Source organism: Piliocolobus tephrosceles, chromosome 2 (genome assembly GCF_002776525.5).
Source record: "Piliocolobus tephrosceles isolate RC106 chromosome 2, ASM277652v3, whole genome shotgun sequence".
Lineage (NCBI taxonomy): Eukaryota > Metazoa > Chordata > Mammalia > Primates > Cercopithecidae > Piliocolobus > Piliocolobus tephrosceles.
The window spans coordinates 168,165,976-168,181,784 of record NC_045435.1 but is presented as its reverse complement, the minus strand read 5'-3'; the positions used below and the strand labels follow the sequence as shown (position 1 = coordinate 168,181,784).

The following is a 15,809-nucleotide window of genomic DNA, read 5'->3' as shown; positions in this document are numbered from 1 at the left end:
GTTAATGATTACTGTAGTCAATGCTAGTGAGGCCCATTAACCCACTTGCCATCACTTTCATAAACATGTCTTTCTATTAGTCCTATGGATATTAATCTCTTTGAACTAAGGAATGGATTCTAATGAAAGAAAGCAAATACGCTTAAACACTTCTTAATTCATATGTGTATGTGTGTGTGTATATATATATATATTTGATTATGTGTTTATAATGTAAACTCCAGCATATGAAATTACATTCCATATTTCATCAAATTTGAGATAATACAACGATTTTTACTTATCACTAAGAAAAAATTTTTTGTAATTAAACAGTAATGTAATACTTTCTTATTTAAAAATTTTAATGGTATGCATTTGGGAAGATACATTTACAATTCATATAGATACAGATTTTTTTTAAGTCACATACCATCATTTTGCATATTGTATTAATTTCTTACTGTTGTCATAATGAATTACCACAAACTTAATTATTTAAAACTACATGGATTTATCTTACAGTTCTGGAAGTCAGCAGGGCTGTGTTTTTCTGGAAGCTTTAGGGGTGAATTCATTTCCTTGGCTTTTTCAGCTACTAGAGGCTGCTGTATACCTTGACTCACAGACTATTCCTTTATTTTAAAGCTCTCAGCAGAGTATCTTCAAATTTATCTCCCCCTCCTTCTCTGCCTCTCTCCTTCTCTTTCTCACTGTCTCTCTCCTCTGTCCCCATCACTTCTCTCCACACTCTTAGATATGCTTGGATCATTGCATCAACTCCTCTGACTGATCATTCAGCCTTCTTCTTATAGGGAAGGACATTTGTGATCACACCGGGCCTTGGGTCCACACTGCTAATCCAGGATAATCCTCCCATCTCAGAATCCTTAACCTAATCACATCTGAAAATCCCTTTTAACATTCAGGGTAACATATGTACAAGGTTTTTGGACTAGGATGTGGACATCTTTGAGTGCTATTATTTCACTTGTCACACATATATAAAAGGAAAAATAGAAGTGAAATATGTTAATTATTTTTTAGCAAAGTTTTCATATGCAGAGGTTACTTTTAAAATGCTTACTTATAGGAAATATAAAAATTAAATACTGTACAATAACATAGTACAAAGTAAACATCTCAGGCATGACACACATAAAAATGAAATGTTGCTTAGAAAAATCAAAAAGTTCCTCTTATGCCATCTCTGATGTATCTAAATCTATTCTTCCTCCTTCCGTCCCCAAAGTAGCCACTTTTCTGACTTACAAGACTGTTTCATAGTTTTGTCTGTTATGAATTTTATAGAAATTGAATAATATAGCATGAGTATGTGTATAGCTTCTTTGGCTTAAAATTATGTTTTTGAAATTAATATATTTTATGTGTGAGCTGTAGTTTAATTCATTTTCATCACAATACAATATTCCATTGATAGAATATAGCATATTTTATTTATCTGTTCTTTTTTTTATCATTAGGAGAGAATTTATTTTTAAAAGTGTCATCTTAAACTGCAAGGATGTCTGTCAAATATCACAATTAAATATGCCAAAGAAGAAGCCATGTTGTCAAAATGCCCAGTTAACCCACCCAAACATCTCAAACCCACCCTTTGCTGACCTTCTATAACCCCATTTTTTAAAGTTTTTTTTTCTTATTTTAAACAAGAGAAAGTAGACAGATACATGTTGGTAAATGCTAACTGTCCATATTCACATAGAGACACAGTGTACTCTCTGAGCCCAATATACAGAGAAAGGAGGAAAAAAGCTAGAATTCTATGCACTACTACACAGGGGCCTAGCACCCTCCAGCTTCCAGTAGAGCGAAAGGAGCAGGATTTTCTTTTTTCCCACAGAGCTCGGTGGTGTTGATTCCATACAGTTTTTGTTGAGACAGGAAGGGATAAAAATGAACTTCGAACAGAAAGGGGTAGAGACTCTTTTCCTATTGTATTCTGCTCAAGGTATTTCCCCCCAAATAAGTTGAGAACCATGGAGTAGAGAAAAGAGACCTCAAAAACAGGGCAACTGAGCACAAGAGATAAAAAAAAAAAAAAAAAAAAAAAAAGACTGCAACTTGCTCCCAGGGACTGGAGGAAATTTAAAAAAAGGAAGGTTGGAATCCATCAGTGTTCTATTAGTCGTCTTCTCCTTCATCCTCCTCTCCTTCCTCTCCTTCATCATCATCTTCATCTTCTTCACCTTCATCCTCATCCCCTTCTTCATCAATATCTTCTAATCCTTCCTCCTCTTCATCATCATCATCTTCTTCTCCTTCTCCTTTTTCATTATCCATATCAGGAACCAAGTAGTACTGTAATGGGTTTGGCCAAATATCATCTTTGATGACCTCTCCTAACTCATCAGCACCTGCATCAGAATGGTCAGTAAACCAGGTAAAGAAGCTCTCTGGTTGCTCATGCTGCCTCTTCCTGCTGGCTTTATTCTGCGTTTGACTTGAACGTTTCGTCAAATCCTTTCCAGAGTTCCATTTGATTTCGGTGGACTTTGAAGATGGATCACCACTCTCATTCAGATGAAATTGTTTGAAGAGAACTTTATTTTCAAAGTAAGGATTTTCATCAAAATAAAAATCTATTCTGTAACCTGATTTAATATCTTCAAATTCTGTCACTTCAACTCTGGTCAAATAATGCAGTGCCTCTTCGTCTTCCTCCCCAAGCAGTGCAGACACTTGTGGATGGTTGACAAATGTTGTTATCCCAAAATTTGGGATTTTGGCGATCAATTCTGACCTCTTCTGAAAAAATGGTTGGCGGAGTTTGTTATATTTCTGTTCTACTTTCAAAATCTCCTCACTGGCTTGTTCATTAAGTCTGTCTATTTCATTTTGTACTTCATCAATGTGTTCAATTGCTTCTTGCTGTTCTTTTTCTCCCTTCTTCCGCAAGCCTGCAGAGGCCGATGTCTCCTCCGGTCCCAGAGCAGGTGGTGGTCTTGGTTTCTTCTTTTGAGGCAGGAGTGGAGACTGGCGTTTAGGAGCCATGCTGTTAGGGAAGTCCTAGAACCAGACCACGAGTCTCCTCACCGGTCCAGAAGCAGGCTGAACACCTATTTATCTGTTCTATAGTGGATGAACATTTTGGTTATTTTCTGTTTGAGAATATTATAAGTAATGCTTTTTTGAATAGTTAATTACATGCTTCCTGGGGCACAAGTATACATGTTTATGGGATATACACTTAGGGGTGAAAAAGCATGGTCATTGTCCATAAATATATTCAATTTCAAGTGACACTGTCATGCGAATTTTTTTTTTTTTTTTTTTTTGAGAGGGTGTCTCACTCTGTCACCCAGGCTGGAGTGCAGTGGCAGGATCTCAGCTCACTGCAAACTCCGCCTCCCGGTTTGGTGCCACCCTCCTGCCTCAGCCTCCCGAGTAGCTGGGACTACAGGTGCCCGCCACCACGCCCGGCTAATTTTTTGTATTTTTAGTAGAGACGAGGTTTTCACCGTGTTAGCCAGGATGTTCTGGATCTCCTGGCCCGGTGATCCGCCCACCTCAGCCTCCCAAAGTGCTGGGATTACCGGCCTGAGCCACCTGCGCTGGGCGTCTGTCATGCTAATTGCTAAAGTGATTAAAATATTTTTACTGACATAAATAGTTTTTGAAAGTTTTGTTTATTTTCTTCGCATTTTGTTATAAGTTTTATCAGTCTTTTTCAACTTACACATTGTGGTGTATGTGTAATAGTGTTCCCAATTAAACTAGTATTATATTTAAATTGGCATTTATTTTATTACTAACTGATGAGCACTTAAGCATATTTTCAGAATTTTTACTGGCTTTTTGAATATCTTTTTTGTGAAGGGTCTACTCAAGTATTTTGCCCATTTTTCTATTCAATTGTGTGTGTGTTTTAGTTTTATTTGTGGAAGTTGTTTTATGAATTCTGGATCTTAGTCCTCTGTTAATTACATGGATTGCAAATGTTTTGTCCCCTGCTGTGTCTTACCTCTGTGTACCCTTAATTGTTTTTTGATTAATGAACATTTTTAATTGTTTAATGTTTATCAATATTTTAATGATTTTTTGGTTTATTTCAATTGGAATATCTTTCTCTATGCCAAATTCATAAATATAAAGTCTTAGAATTTTAAAAAAATGTTATTTTCCACTTTTACTTAGGTCTGTATTCTGCCTAGAATTGATTTGCTATGTGAGTGGGATGAAGTTATTCATAAGGATACCAATTAGGCTCAGCACCATTTGTTTGAATCCATGAAAATGATATATTCCTCCATTTTTTTTAGTTATTTAATTATTTCCTTTAAAATGTTCTCTCTGTTGAGGTCTTATAATATGTTCAGTAAGATATAAGGTAGTTTTCCCCACAGAATTTCCCTGTATTCCATTAAGAGCACTGCTAATACACCATTTCTTAAAAGACTATGCTACTTTTCTCTATCCAAGGCACTGACAATCATTACATTATGCAAGACTGGATGGAAGTACAAGGCCATGTTAAATCCAAACTGCTACATGGTCTGTGGAGATTAAAAGACATTATCTGTTTTTAGATATTAACATGTGAAAAAATTTATGTTACAAAATTGGTAAAATTTATAATACAGAATGTAAATGTTCTTTACTTCCTTTCCCACTAACAATAGTTAACATTAACTATTTACTGGTTAGTCTTTCAAATTTCAACGTCTGTATGTTCTCTAATATTTGATATAATTTTTAATAATTACACAAAATGTATTGTGTAATACATAGATTCTTTTACAATTTACTTCACTTGGATAATTTTTGGAGCTTATTCATGTGATTATGTGTGTATAGATAAATGCAATTCACTTTTAAAAGGCAAATATAATGTTTTATTACATGTATATATTTATAATCATAGTTTTTATGATGGGTATTATATATTTTTATTTATAAATTCTCTTGAGAACAGTTTCAGTTCTCCCACTATGTAAAATTACAAAATTAGAATACATGGAGCAGCTATTTGAAACTTTTGAATGGTAGGTAGCAGCTTGTGGGTGGGGGAAGAACACCAGAATTTGAAGTACCATGGGGCCAATGGTGAGTTTACCACTTCCCCCATAGTATCCTTCTGCCCAAATCTCAGAAATGAACTGGGCTGCAGAGCACTCCAGCAGAAGCCACTCCAATTCTGGCTCAAGGAAGGAGACTCTACAAGCCCTGAGATATTGTAGAAATCTTCTTTTTATTTCCTCTGTCCCCTTACACCCAAGCCCTAGGCAATCCCGTGGAAGCACCTAATAATAGCTCTGAAGGAGAGGAACTTTTCTCTCTGTTCAATAGAGCAGCTGTTCCAGGAGGGAAGGTCCATTCCCTATTACTTTTTACTCTCTGTGTTCTATCACTGAATGATTGGTTTTTACTAAAATGATCACAGTAATATTTCAGATCCGACTTGTTTTTTCAGAAAGCCACTCCCTTCAAGAGGTGGAATTTATTTTTTCTACCCTTAAACCTGGGCAGGACAGGGTTTCCTGACCGCCTCTACAAAAAGAATGTAGGGTAAGTAATGCTGCACTACTACAGAAGCTATATCATAAAAGAGGATGTGACTTTGGCTTATTTCTGTCTTTCTAATAGATTTCCCTGGAGCCCATTCATTATACCATGGAAGAAGCTCATTCTAGTCCACAGAGAGAGACAACATTCTAGTCCTCACATAGAAAGGAGTGGAGATCTCCAGCAAAGGGTCAATATACATTTCCAGGTAAGTGAATGAATGAGCTTTCACATGATTCCAGATTCCAGTCCCCGCCCTTTGTGTCTTTCAGATGAGACCTGAGGCAACATGATGCAAAGACAATCTTCTCCTCTATGTTCTGTTCAAATCCCTTGCCCAGAGAGTTGGTGAGTATCACATTACTGATTTGTGGGTAATTTGATGAATTTTTTTTTTTTTTTTTTTTTTTTTTTGCCATCAGAGTATAGTATGTGCAATGCACAATTCCTTTCTCTGAAATAATTTAGCTTTTTGGACATTAAGGTATAGATGGGATTATTATCAATGCCTTCTTTTACTCCTAACTTTTCTAGTAATTATGTTCTAAACTTTCAAAGAAACTTAAGTAAGTAAATCCCACTGGGCACGGTGGTGCAAGCCTGTATTGTCCCCTGCTACTTGAGAGGCCAAGGTGGAAGGACAGCTTGAGCCTGGAGTTGGAGGCCAGCCTGGGCAACATAGTGAGGCCTCGTCTTTAAAATATTTTTTTTTAACAAAAGAAAATCTCAAATGCGGCTTATAGTAAATGTTATAATTATCTAGATTCCATAAGGGAGAAATTATTGTGAGCTATGTTACTTGTGGAAAAAATAAGCATTCTAATCGAATGGAGAAAAGCATTGAACATGTTTTGCTCATAAGTTTTTGTCTCAGAGAAGACCTTGAGAAATTTTGGAAAAAATAATTATTTTGGTTTCTTACATCTGTTTCTTTTGGTTTTTCCAAAAAATTCTAAAACAATTAGGCATTCTTTTTAAAATTAGAACACAAACCATCATTTTAAAATGCTTATTTTAGCAAGAGGAAAACTTTCCAAACTAAGAAACAGTCAAACATTCACTATAAATGAAATCATGTGGAGAAAGAGACAGGAACTTTAAAATAATGAATTGTATAATTGTATAATCCAGGACAAACTGTTCTTGAATCTATGTCATACACACACACACACACCCCTATATATATGTATGTATGTATATATATACATATATACACACCTATATATACATATATGTATATATATACACCTATATATATGTATATATAGATGTGTGTATATATATTAATACTAACTATGCTTTAAGGATAGCCTGAATAATTCTGGTTTAAAATGGTATAGAAAACATATATTTTTCTGGTCTCTTACCCTGAAACCAGCTGAATACACTGATAAAACAAAACAAATCAAAGCAAAACCAACAACAATGAAACAAAACTATAGCTTTAATGAAGCTAGAAATTTGGCACAATCTTGGCTACTGTAGCACTGGAAGGGGTGCTGATTGCCCAGTAGAGCTCCTAGAACATTGCTTTAGCCCTTTTTGGTACTTACCACAGAAACAGAAGTTGTGGAGCTAAAAGAAGAAACTTTCAATCATGTCAGCTTTGCCAAAAGCAGGCTGTAAATATGTTATATTTTTGTGTAGTGGCGGTCAAGTAAGGCATTGTTACAGAATAAAACAAAATGGTGACTAAGTTTTTTCCCTGAAAACCAAGGAGACCCCCTGTTAGCCAGGAACAATATAATCAGTCTTCTCTGTTGAAGACTTCCATTTCAAGGTGGAATCTTGCGCATATACTGAAACCTTTGCCTTGCTCAAAACACATAGACATTATAGAATAAAAACATACAACTCAATACTTAACTCGAATTAAGAAAGGAAAAAATCTTTGTGGACCAGAATAGAAGAAACCATACCCAGAGGCAGGCTACATGCAAGGGTGTTGGGACCAGACTCGGATTATTATGACAGTCTTGGATCGCATGGTTCACAAATTGTGACAGTGGAGGGAAGCGTCTGTGGGACATACAGGAGGTAGATAGGCCATCATTACATATGCAAACAGCAAAGGAGGAAACAAGAAAAATAAACAAGTTATAGAAAAAAGCCACATGAAAAATGCTATAACCTCCAAACTGATGAAAATTATTATCAAACATTTTTCTTTAAATCAAAAAAGTCAACTAAAATTGTCTCAGAGAAACACATGCTAATGGGGAAATACAGGCAATATTACAAAATATCCAAGTCACATCAAAAGACATGGAGAGTGGTTACTCTTTTGTATATTAAAAAATACAAAACAATACCACAGGTGTTATGTGTGTATGTGTGTGTGTGTTCACTTGTGTGCGTGTGTGTTGTGTGATAAAATGTTATAAAAGAACAGATGCATGGGCTAAATATATTAGGATAGTTGTAAAGGTGTGTTCTGTAGAAGGAAGAAATAAAGGAAGTTGGAATGAGATGATGAAATCGGGAACTTCATACGAATACATATGTATGTATATTCACACACACACATTTAAATTTTAAGCAACATAAAATGTGCTAGCATTTGTTAATTATGGAGGATAAGTCCATATCCCTTACACTGTTATGCTATTATTTTGTTATTTTTTTCAAAAGCAAAACTACTATGACAAATATTATTCATCCCAAAATGGTAGGTTTAATTCAATATTAGAACGTTGACTAACATTAGTAAACATATTAATCAGTACTAGAAACAAAAATATTATTTTCATATTTAACAAAAAAGGTATTTGGTGAAATTAAACTTCATTCTGATAAAAATTCCTAATGAAATGTGAAAATATATGGACTTAGGTAACATCATTAACCAGTATCTTGGGTACTAATGAAATTTGAAATTTTCCCTTTATTTACAAGAATGACACAAGGAAGATCTCTATTGTCAATTTTATTTAATGTTTTCCTGTAGGTGACAGGACTGAAACTGAAAAGTAAAATAAATGTGTGGCTAAAAAGCAAAGAAGGATTTACAAAATTCTCAACATTTTCAGATGACATGATTTTATACCTGAAACTCAAAAAGAATTGACAGAAAATCTAGCATAAACAGTTAGAGAATTCAGTAATAGCTCATTATAAGATTAATACAAAAGAAAATGCCTTTGGAATTCATTTGAAGGTCAGAAAATCAAAGAAATGTCTCTCATAAAAATTGTCACTCTTTAATAATGCTAAATCTCTGCCTTCCCTTCATGGATCCAAAATCAAAATGATAAGAATAAAGAATATGCGTTCATGTTCACTGTAGTGCCCTCTGTTGACAACACTGTACTGAGTTTATAGCATATAATTGTAAACATTTAAAGAATGATTGAAAAAGAGTGATTATTGAATGATGATCCTCTCATTTTTTCATACTTATGTAATTACATTACTTAAACACATTATATAAAAGACTTCTTTATATAGCTTCCTCTCAAAACCTTTCTCCTATATTTCTGTGCTTCTTATAGATAGAGGATTGTGTAATCCATTCGCTCAGGCTGCTAGAAATTTTAGGGTTTTAATTATCATTCTCATCAGGGGTTTCTATGTATACATAGTTAATATGTCTATATTTATCTTTATCTGTCTATATCTATATATGATCTATCTCTCTAGTTTTTCCTATCTCTCTTTTCCTTTCCTACACTCCAACTAATTTTTCACTTAAGCAGTATTGATGACTATTGGATTTTTGAGACCATATATTTACCATATATGGTCCCTCTGTTCTATTTATCCCTCTGGGTGGTCACCTTTCTCCAACATGATAGCGGCGGCAGGGCAACCTTCATGCAGTAAGAGGCCTGATTTGCTGGGATTTACATTCACTCAGAGGAGACACCAAGAGAGTGAATTGCTACATTTTCCCAGATGTGGTTTCTTTTAGGTAGAGATGTCAACTAGTTAGTAGAACACGTGAGGGACCTACGTATTGCTATGTGGTTATTGGAATGTAGGACTTATTGATCACATTGACAGACCATGGTGGGATAAGCAATAAGGGTGCTATATCCCATATGTTCTCAAATATATATTTTTAGATTTATATTTACACAAAAGCTAAGGACTCTGTCTCTCCTCTTTTTATTTTAATGAGGCTTATACAACTTAGTCTTTCTGGACTCATTCTATTCCCTGTGCTGTCCAATAATGTAGCTTATTTCTACACCTAGACAGGGCATGCACATTCATCTCCGTGTAACTGAATCATGAAGCTTTGTGCAGTGGTTTTACCTTGTAGTTAGGTTTTACCTTCTAGTCTATCCTGTTTAGCATCTACACAGTTTGTCCTTGGTGATAATCTTAGTGCTAGCTTGTTTTCTTTTAGGCATGTACTATCCATACAATGCTTAGTGATCAAAATTATCCAAACAAACATTAGTAAATAAACATTTACTAATGATTATAATAAGCATCAGCTGGATTTAACATCACATATTTAAAAATTGTTTTTGTTCTTTGTTTCTCTGTTTTGATGAAAGCTTTTTCCTGTTTATGTAATCTTAGATTTCCTTTTATAATTTATTTTATTTCTAGCATTTTATCTCCTTCATATATTTTCAAATAATGTAAAAACAAATAAAATGGCCAAATTATCATCCTTCCTAAACCAGCTTTCTTTACAAATTTTTCATCTGCTGTTAAATATACTGATGCTTTTTCAGTTACCCAGATTTAAAAAGCCATACTCACATTTAGTTATTTACCTGGGAAGCTGTCAAATAATGTAGATTTTATTTCTGCAATGTTTTCTTTTTCCATTTTCTTTTATGTGACCCAAGTTCAAGATCTTAAGGTTTTGACTGGAGACATTTTAAGCCAACCAACATAGCATTGCTAGATTGTTCTTCCTAATGTATGGGTTTGTTCATACCATTTAGGTTCTCAGAACTCTAATAACTGCTTATTGCTGACAAATTAATGACAAGGACTTTTGATAAAGAAGGTTTTCTAGTTTATTCTTAATTACTTATTGAAGCATATCACTCCCTCATGAAGCATATCACTCCCTACCATTGATAGATAATCCAGAATGCTTTATTCACTGTATTTCAGATTACCCTGTATATTTTTAGCTCCACCATTTTGCTTGTGCTACTTTTATTCCTAGAATGCTGTATACCATATGTTATTTTGCAAAAGCACATTTGTCCTTCAAAGCCCTTCTCAAATGCCTCCTCTGTAATGTAGCTTCTCCTGCATTGACTGTGCCTCAACTAGATATTGATGAAAAGCGTTAGCTTTTCTCTTTGTGCTCTTCTTATGGCTTGAGTCGATGTATTACTAGTAATTGATAACAAAGTAATATGATTATGTTCTACAACCATTCTCAAGGAAGGCCCTTTTAGTGAAGAGTGTTGATCTTTGACTCAGATTTCCTTGAATCCTTTTTATGGTTTCTGCCCTCTCCTTTCCTCTGCTACTCCCTCCTTGGTTTGCTTTCTCTTCCAACAGCCAGAATTTGAAACTCTTTACTGATTTGTTTTTCTAAGACCAGCCGAGCGCGAGCACAAAAGAACCAGCGGGTAGGCAAGTGTAGGAGCAAAACTGCAAGTTTATTTTTGTAACCTAAGGTGTGGAGAAGAAGTCTGTCGGCCTCCGGCAAAGAAGGCCGGCAGAGTTCCTCCCGCCCCCGCCGCAAGCTCTCGGACGAAGTTCCAACAGTCCCGGCATCCCGACAGGAGTTAGTCTGTGAGAAGGCCGCGTGGCACCCTGGCCGACAGCGGCTTTTCTAGGAGTGGGAGGGCAATAGGCGGGCACGGGCCTGTCGGGGGGCGTTCCACAGGTGTGACCAGGTAAATCTTGGTCTCTTCGGATTGACGTCACCTGGCGCATGCCCAGTTGATCTGCACCTTCCCGGGAGCCGGCAGCATTTTCGCGCGCGCGCGCTGGAAGAGTTGGTGGTGAAGAAGAACCCGGAAGTGCACCATCTTGCCTCCGTTCCTCCAAACATTTACCAGAAGAGTGCCCTGGAGCTACTGGAGCCTGCTTTTCCTAAGGTATCACAGAGCTGTAAGTCTCTCTGAGTTATATCCTATGGGAGAAACCTTTAGCCAATGATCAAACTGATGCTAGAGTACCAAAGTCCAACTCCCCAGCTCAGAGCAACTCAGGAGATGTTAAACTGCAGTTTTCTCACAGGATCAGGCTGAAACTGCCTTTTGCAGGACTTTGCCTGTACTTTGCTTGGTTTCACTTCTCTGTCCTGCTTCCTCCATCCCCCTACCAGTTTTCCCTGGGAATTCTTCTTTAACAAATAATCACAGCCAAATAGATGCTCATCTCACGGTCTGCTTCTGGGGAGTGTGCCGTAAGTCTGCCCCATGAAAGTCACCCAAGTTGTTTCTCCATTTATTGTAACTTGATATAACTAGGGGGATAAGTTGAATTGTTTAAGTTTGCAAATATCAAGTGCAAAATACTTATACCCTAGTATTCTGAAGAAGTTCTAATGTACAGTTGCTTTTGGCCGAGCTTTAAAACTCCCTATGGGAGTTTAAAAGAGGCTTTTGAAGGAGAAAAGGTTAACATTTATCATTTATATTTGGGATAACTGTAGGTAGACATGCTTACCCATGTAAGCGTATTGTTATAATGTATATGTTGGAATTGGCTGTAGTTTGTGCCCCTGGCTTGAAGAGTTTGAATTCCCTTGGGCTATTAAGAGTCTGGAATTTGATTAGTGTGGGCTGCAGTCTAGTCCCTTATCAGCTATTTCTGTAACACATCAATTCTGTGTCATTCAGCAATGCCTTTCCTGGGAAATAATTCTGGCAATCTGTTCTATTTTACATTTATCAAATAATTGTTTGCAGCCCAGTCTTGGTGGATTTTCCACTGAAATGCTCCATATTTTCTTCTTGACAAGCTTCATCTCACTTTCTGTTAAGTTGTGATAAGCAGTCAGTGTCTGGCTAAGAGGCCATGAATTGTTGTATTTTCAGTAGAGAGGGCTCTATCAAAATATCCACAATAAAGAATGGAGTTTGCAGAGAACCTTTAAATTCTATCATTCTCAGAGATCGTATGGATACTGCTAAGTCAGTCTCCATTATTTTCATTACCTTGTTCTTGAAATCAAGTATTTCTGTTTTATTTCTCTTCATAATTCTTATTGTCTTTAACAAAATGCCCAGTTACAAGATATCTGTACAACAGAGGAGAGCAATACTGTCAGGCATATCATTTTGTCAGTTACCTGCATTACATTACACATTCACAGCACTGTTTTTGTTTGCCCCACATTTGTCATTTCATAGTTTGCTTTCCAGACTGACAATTATTCTGACTTTTTTGATTTTCTTGCTTTTTTTAATTCTAAAATGACTTGAGTTCTTTTTTACTGTTACAAACTATCTTCACTTCCAATAGGAATTTTACTCATGTTTGCAAACCAGCAGTTATAACTAGGAGAGTCAAAATCAAAGGCTTTTGCTCTTTATACAAGTACAAAATGCACTGAAATGACATACCGATTTGTAAAATATTAATTTATTATAATTTATAATAGTTACGTTTTCATGTGCAAAAATATTCAGTTGCCAGTTAATACCATTTTTCCTGACTACTTTGATACTTTTGAAGAATACATTTTGTATTCTTTAGTAAGGTGCAACAGTTAAGCAAGTATCATACTAATTTTCACTGCTTAGTATAGCCTTAGGAGGATGTAACCCAGAGAGAAACTTCTGCTTCTGATATAATAGCCTTGGGAGAAAGTGGAAAGATCAGTTAAACATTGGTGTTTTAGTCTGTTCAGCGTGCTATAAAAAAATACTATAACATTGTGTAGCCTATAAACGACAGAAATTTCTCACAGTTTTGGAGTCTGAGAAATCCCAGATCAAGGCAATGGCAGATTTGGCGTCTGGTGATGGCATGCTTTCTCATAGATCATGCCCTCTCGCTGTGTCTTCACATGGTGGAAGGGGCTAGGGAACTCTTAGAGATATCTTTTATAGGAACACAAATTCCATTCATGAGGGTTCTGCCTTCGTAACTTTATCACCTTCTGTAAGACTCCACCTCCTAATATTGTCATCTAGGAGTTTAGGATTTTAACATGAATTTTGGAGGGACACAAACATTCAGACTGAGACAACTGTTTTTTTTCTATAAAGAATTGAAATTGGGGTGGGTGTGGGGGTAATACTTTAATACTCGAGCTCTGCTTATGGAGATATGTCAGTATGTAGTTATGTGTAAACATTTTCTTTAAAATGCCACCCTGAAACCCAATACTACTACTCTAGTCCTACCAATGGGAGAATGATGAGAATGATGAAAGTCCAGATAGTTCAGCCATAAGTTAAAACATCTCTAGAGAAGAATCTAAGAGCCCAGACCCCTTAGAGCCTTCATATGGAAGTCAATGGTGCCACTGCTATGTTTCTGTGCTTTATATACCTCCTTGTGTGTCTCATTCTGAGATCTTGTAACTTCATTAGCTCTGCCCACATCATAACTGAATTAAACTTGGCCTTCTTTACTGTTTTGCATAAGAGATGCAATCCCACTCAGCAGTGTTTGAATTTAGCAATCTTACTCTTGACTCAAAGTACGTCATATGGAATCACAGACTCCCCTGAAAAGTCTCAGTCATATCAGTACCATCAACCTTGATACTCTCCTGCCTTTCAAAGCCCCCACACTTCCTCCTAGTTACTCACCTGCTTCATGGAGCACTCTGGATGATATATCTTTGTTCGTTGTTCTACTGCACTTTCTTATGGGACCCACTGGCGTCCCCATTCTCTAGTGCCCAGGCATGTCTGCCTGACTAAACCTGTCTGAAATGCCGACAAAGGCATTTTTTTCCATTCTAGTTAATAAAATTAACTGCTTTATGATATGATACATGCTGGAAACCAGCCATGAACAGAGTTACGTGCCAGCACAAAAGAAACAGCAATTCTTAATCAGGAGTGGGGAAGATCAAATAGAGTCTTCTAAAAGGAGATTATTATGAAATGATACTAAAATGATGAGGATGATTTAGGGATCTAACTGATGAACAGAGGATAGGAGAGAATATTCTGTAATTTTTTTTAAAAAGCAGTCTAGGCCAGGCACAGTGGTTCACGCCTGTAATTCCAGCACTTTGGGAGGCCAAAGCGGGTGGATCACTTGAGGTTGGGAGTTCAAGACCAGCCTGACCAACATGGAGAAACCCTGTCTCTACTAAAATTACAAAATTAGCCTGGCGTGGTGGTGCATGCCTGTAATCCCAGCTACTCGAGAGGCTGAAGCAGGAGAATCGCTTGAACCCGGATGGCAGAGGTTGTGGTGAGCTGAGATCGTACCATTGCACTCCAGCCTGGGCAACAAGAGCGAAACTCGGTCTCAAAATAAAAAATAAACAAACAAATAAATAAATAGCTTTCTAGATGTAGACTCCTCCTGAAAAATAAGACACTCATAATCATATGTTGGTTCTCATTAGAAATAGATCCTGAGTTGGAGATTTGCTGTGGAAGGTTTATTGGGAAGAGCTGCCAGGAATAATATCACTAAGGAGAGAAGGAAGCAGGACTGGGCAGAGGGAAAAGTTGAAGTGGGATGACATTGCAGCAGAAGCCTCAGGAGATTGCTCAAAGCCTAGGCCTGGATGCCCTTCAGAGTTGTTCCTGATCAAGGCAAATGGGGTCAGCCTCTGTATAAGCACGCTGACCTGCCATGTTATGTGGACTGCCTCTGAGGAGAGAGCATTATATGAGCAGGGCAACTCCCTTCCAGAGAGCAATGACCAAAGACAGCACAGAGAACAAGACCCAAACTCCTGAAAGGAATCTGGGTGGTCCACCCAAGTATGAATTACACTCATGGTAGAGCTCAGACACTCGTTAGTTGTCAACTTTGACTGCGAATACCAGCTGTGTTCCTTTTGCTCTGACTAGTGAGAATGTAGGCTGTAATGTAACCATATATACTAGTAGAACTGATGGTCAGTTTTGCTAAGCATTAGAAAATTAATCATGTTCAAAAGAGCTTATGTTAATTTTCTGAACATATAACCGAAAATAATGCCTAAACACTTCATTGAAAGTTAACAAGTAGAAGAAGAGACATCCTGCTCTCTTTTCCATGGCTAACAATTTTGAAAGTTTATGACAGTTGGCTGGAGGATTTTAGACTCTTCTAGGGTTAGAAAAATGGTCTAGATGATTTATTTATGATTAAACCACTGAAATTTTATCCTGTCACATAATTAAATCTTACGTTAATCGAGTCTGTCACTTTTGAGAAATGCCAAATGCTAGGTGTTGTTTTTCTAATATGAA

At 36.6% G+C, this 15,809-nt stretch overlaps 1 protein-coding gene across 1 annotated transcript; it reads right to left on the bottom strand.

Moving 5' to 3' along the window:
* Positions 1 to 1,642: 1,642 nt before the first annotated feature.
* Positions 1,643 to 3,053, bottom strand: LOC111544713 (protein SET). Its single transcript, XM_026454194.1, has one exon. It carries the CDS (start codon positions 2,992 to 2,994, stop codon positions 2,125 to 2,127), a length of 870 nt encoding a protein of 289 aa, XP_026309979.1. The 5' UTR covers positions 2,995 to 3,053; the 3' UTR covers positions 1,643 to 2,124.
* Between the last annotated feature and the right edge of the window lie 12,756 nt (positions 3,054 to 15,809).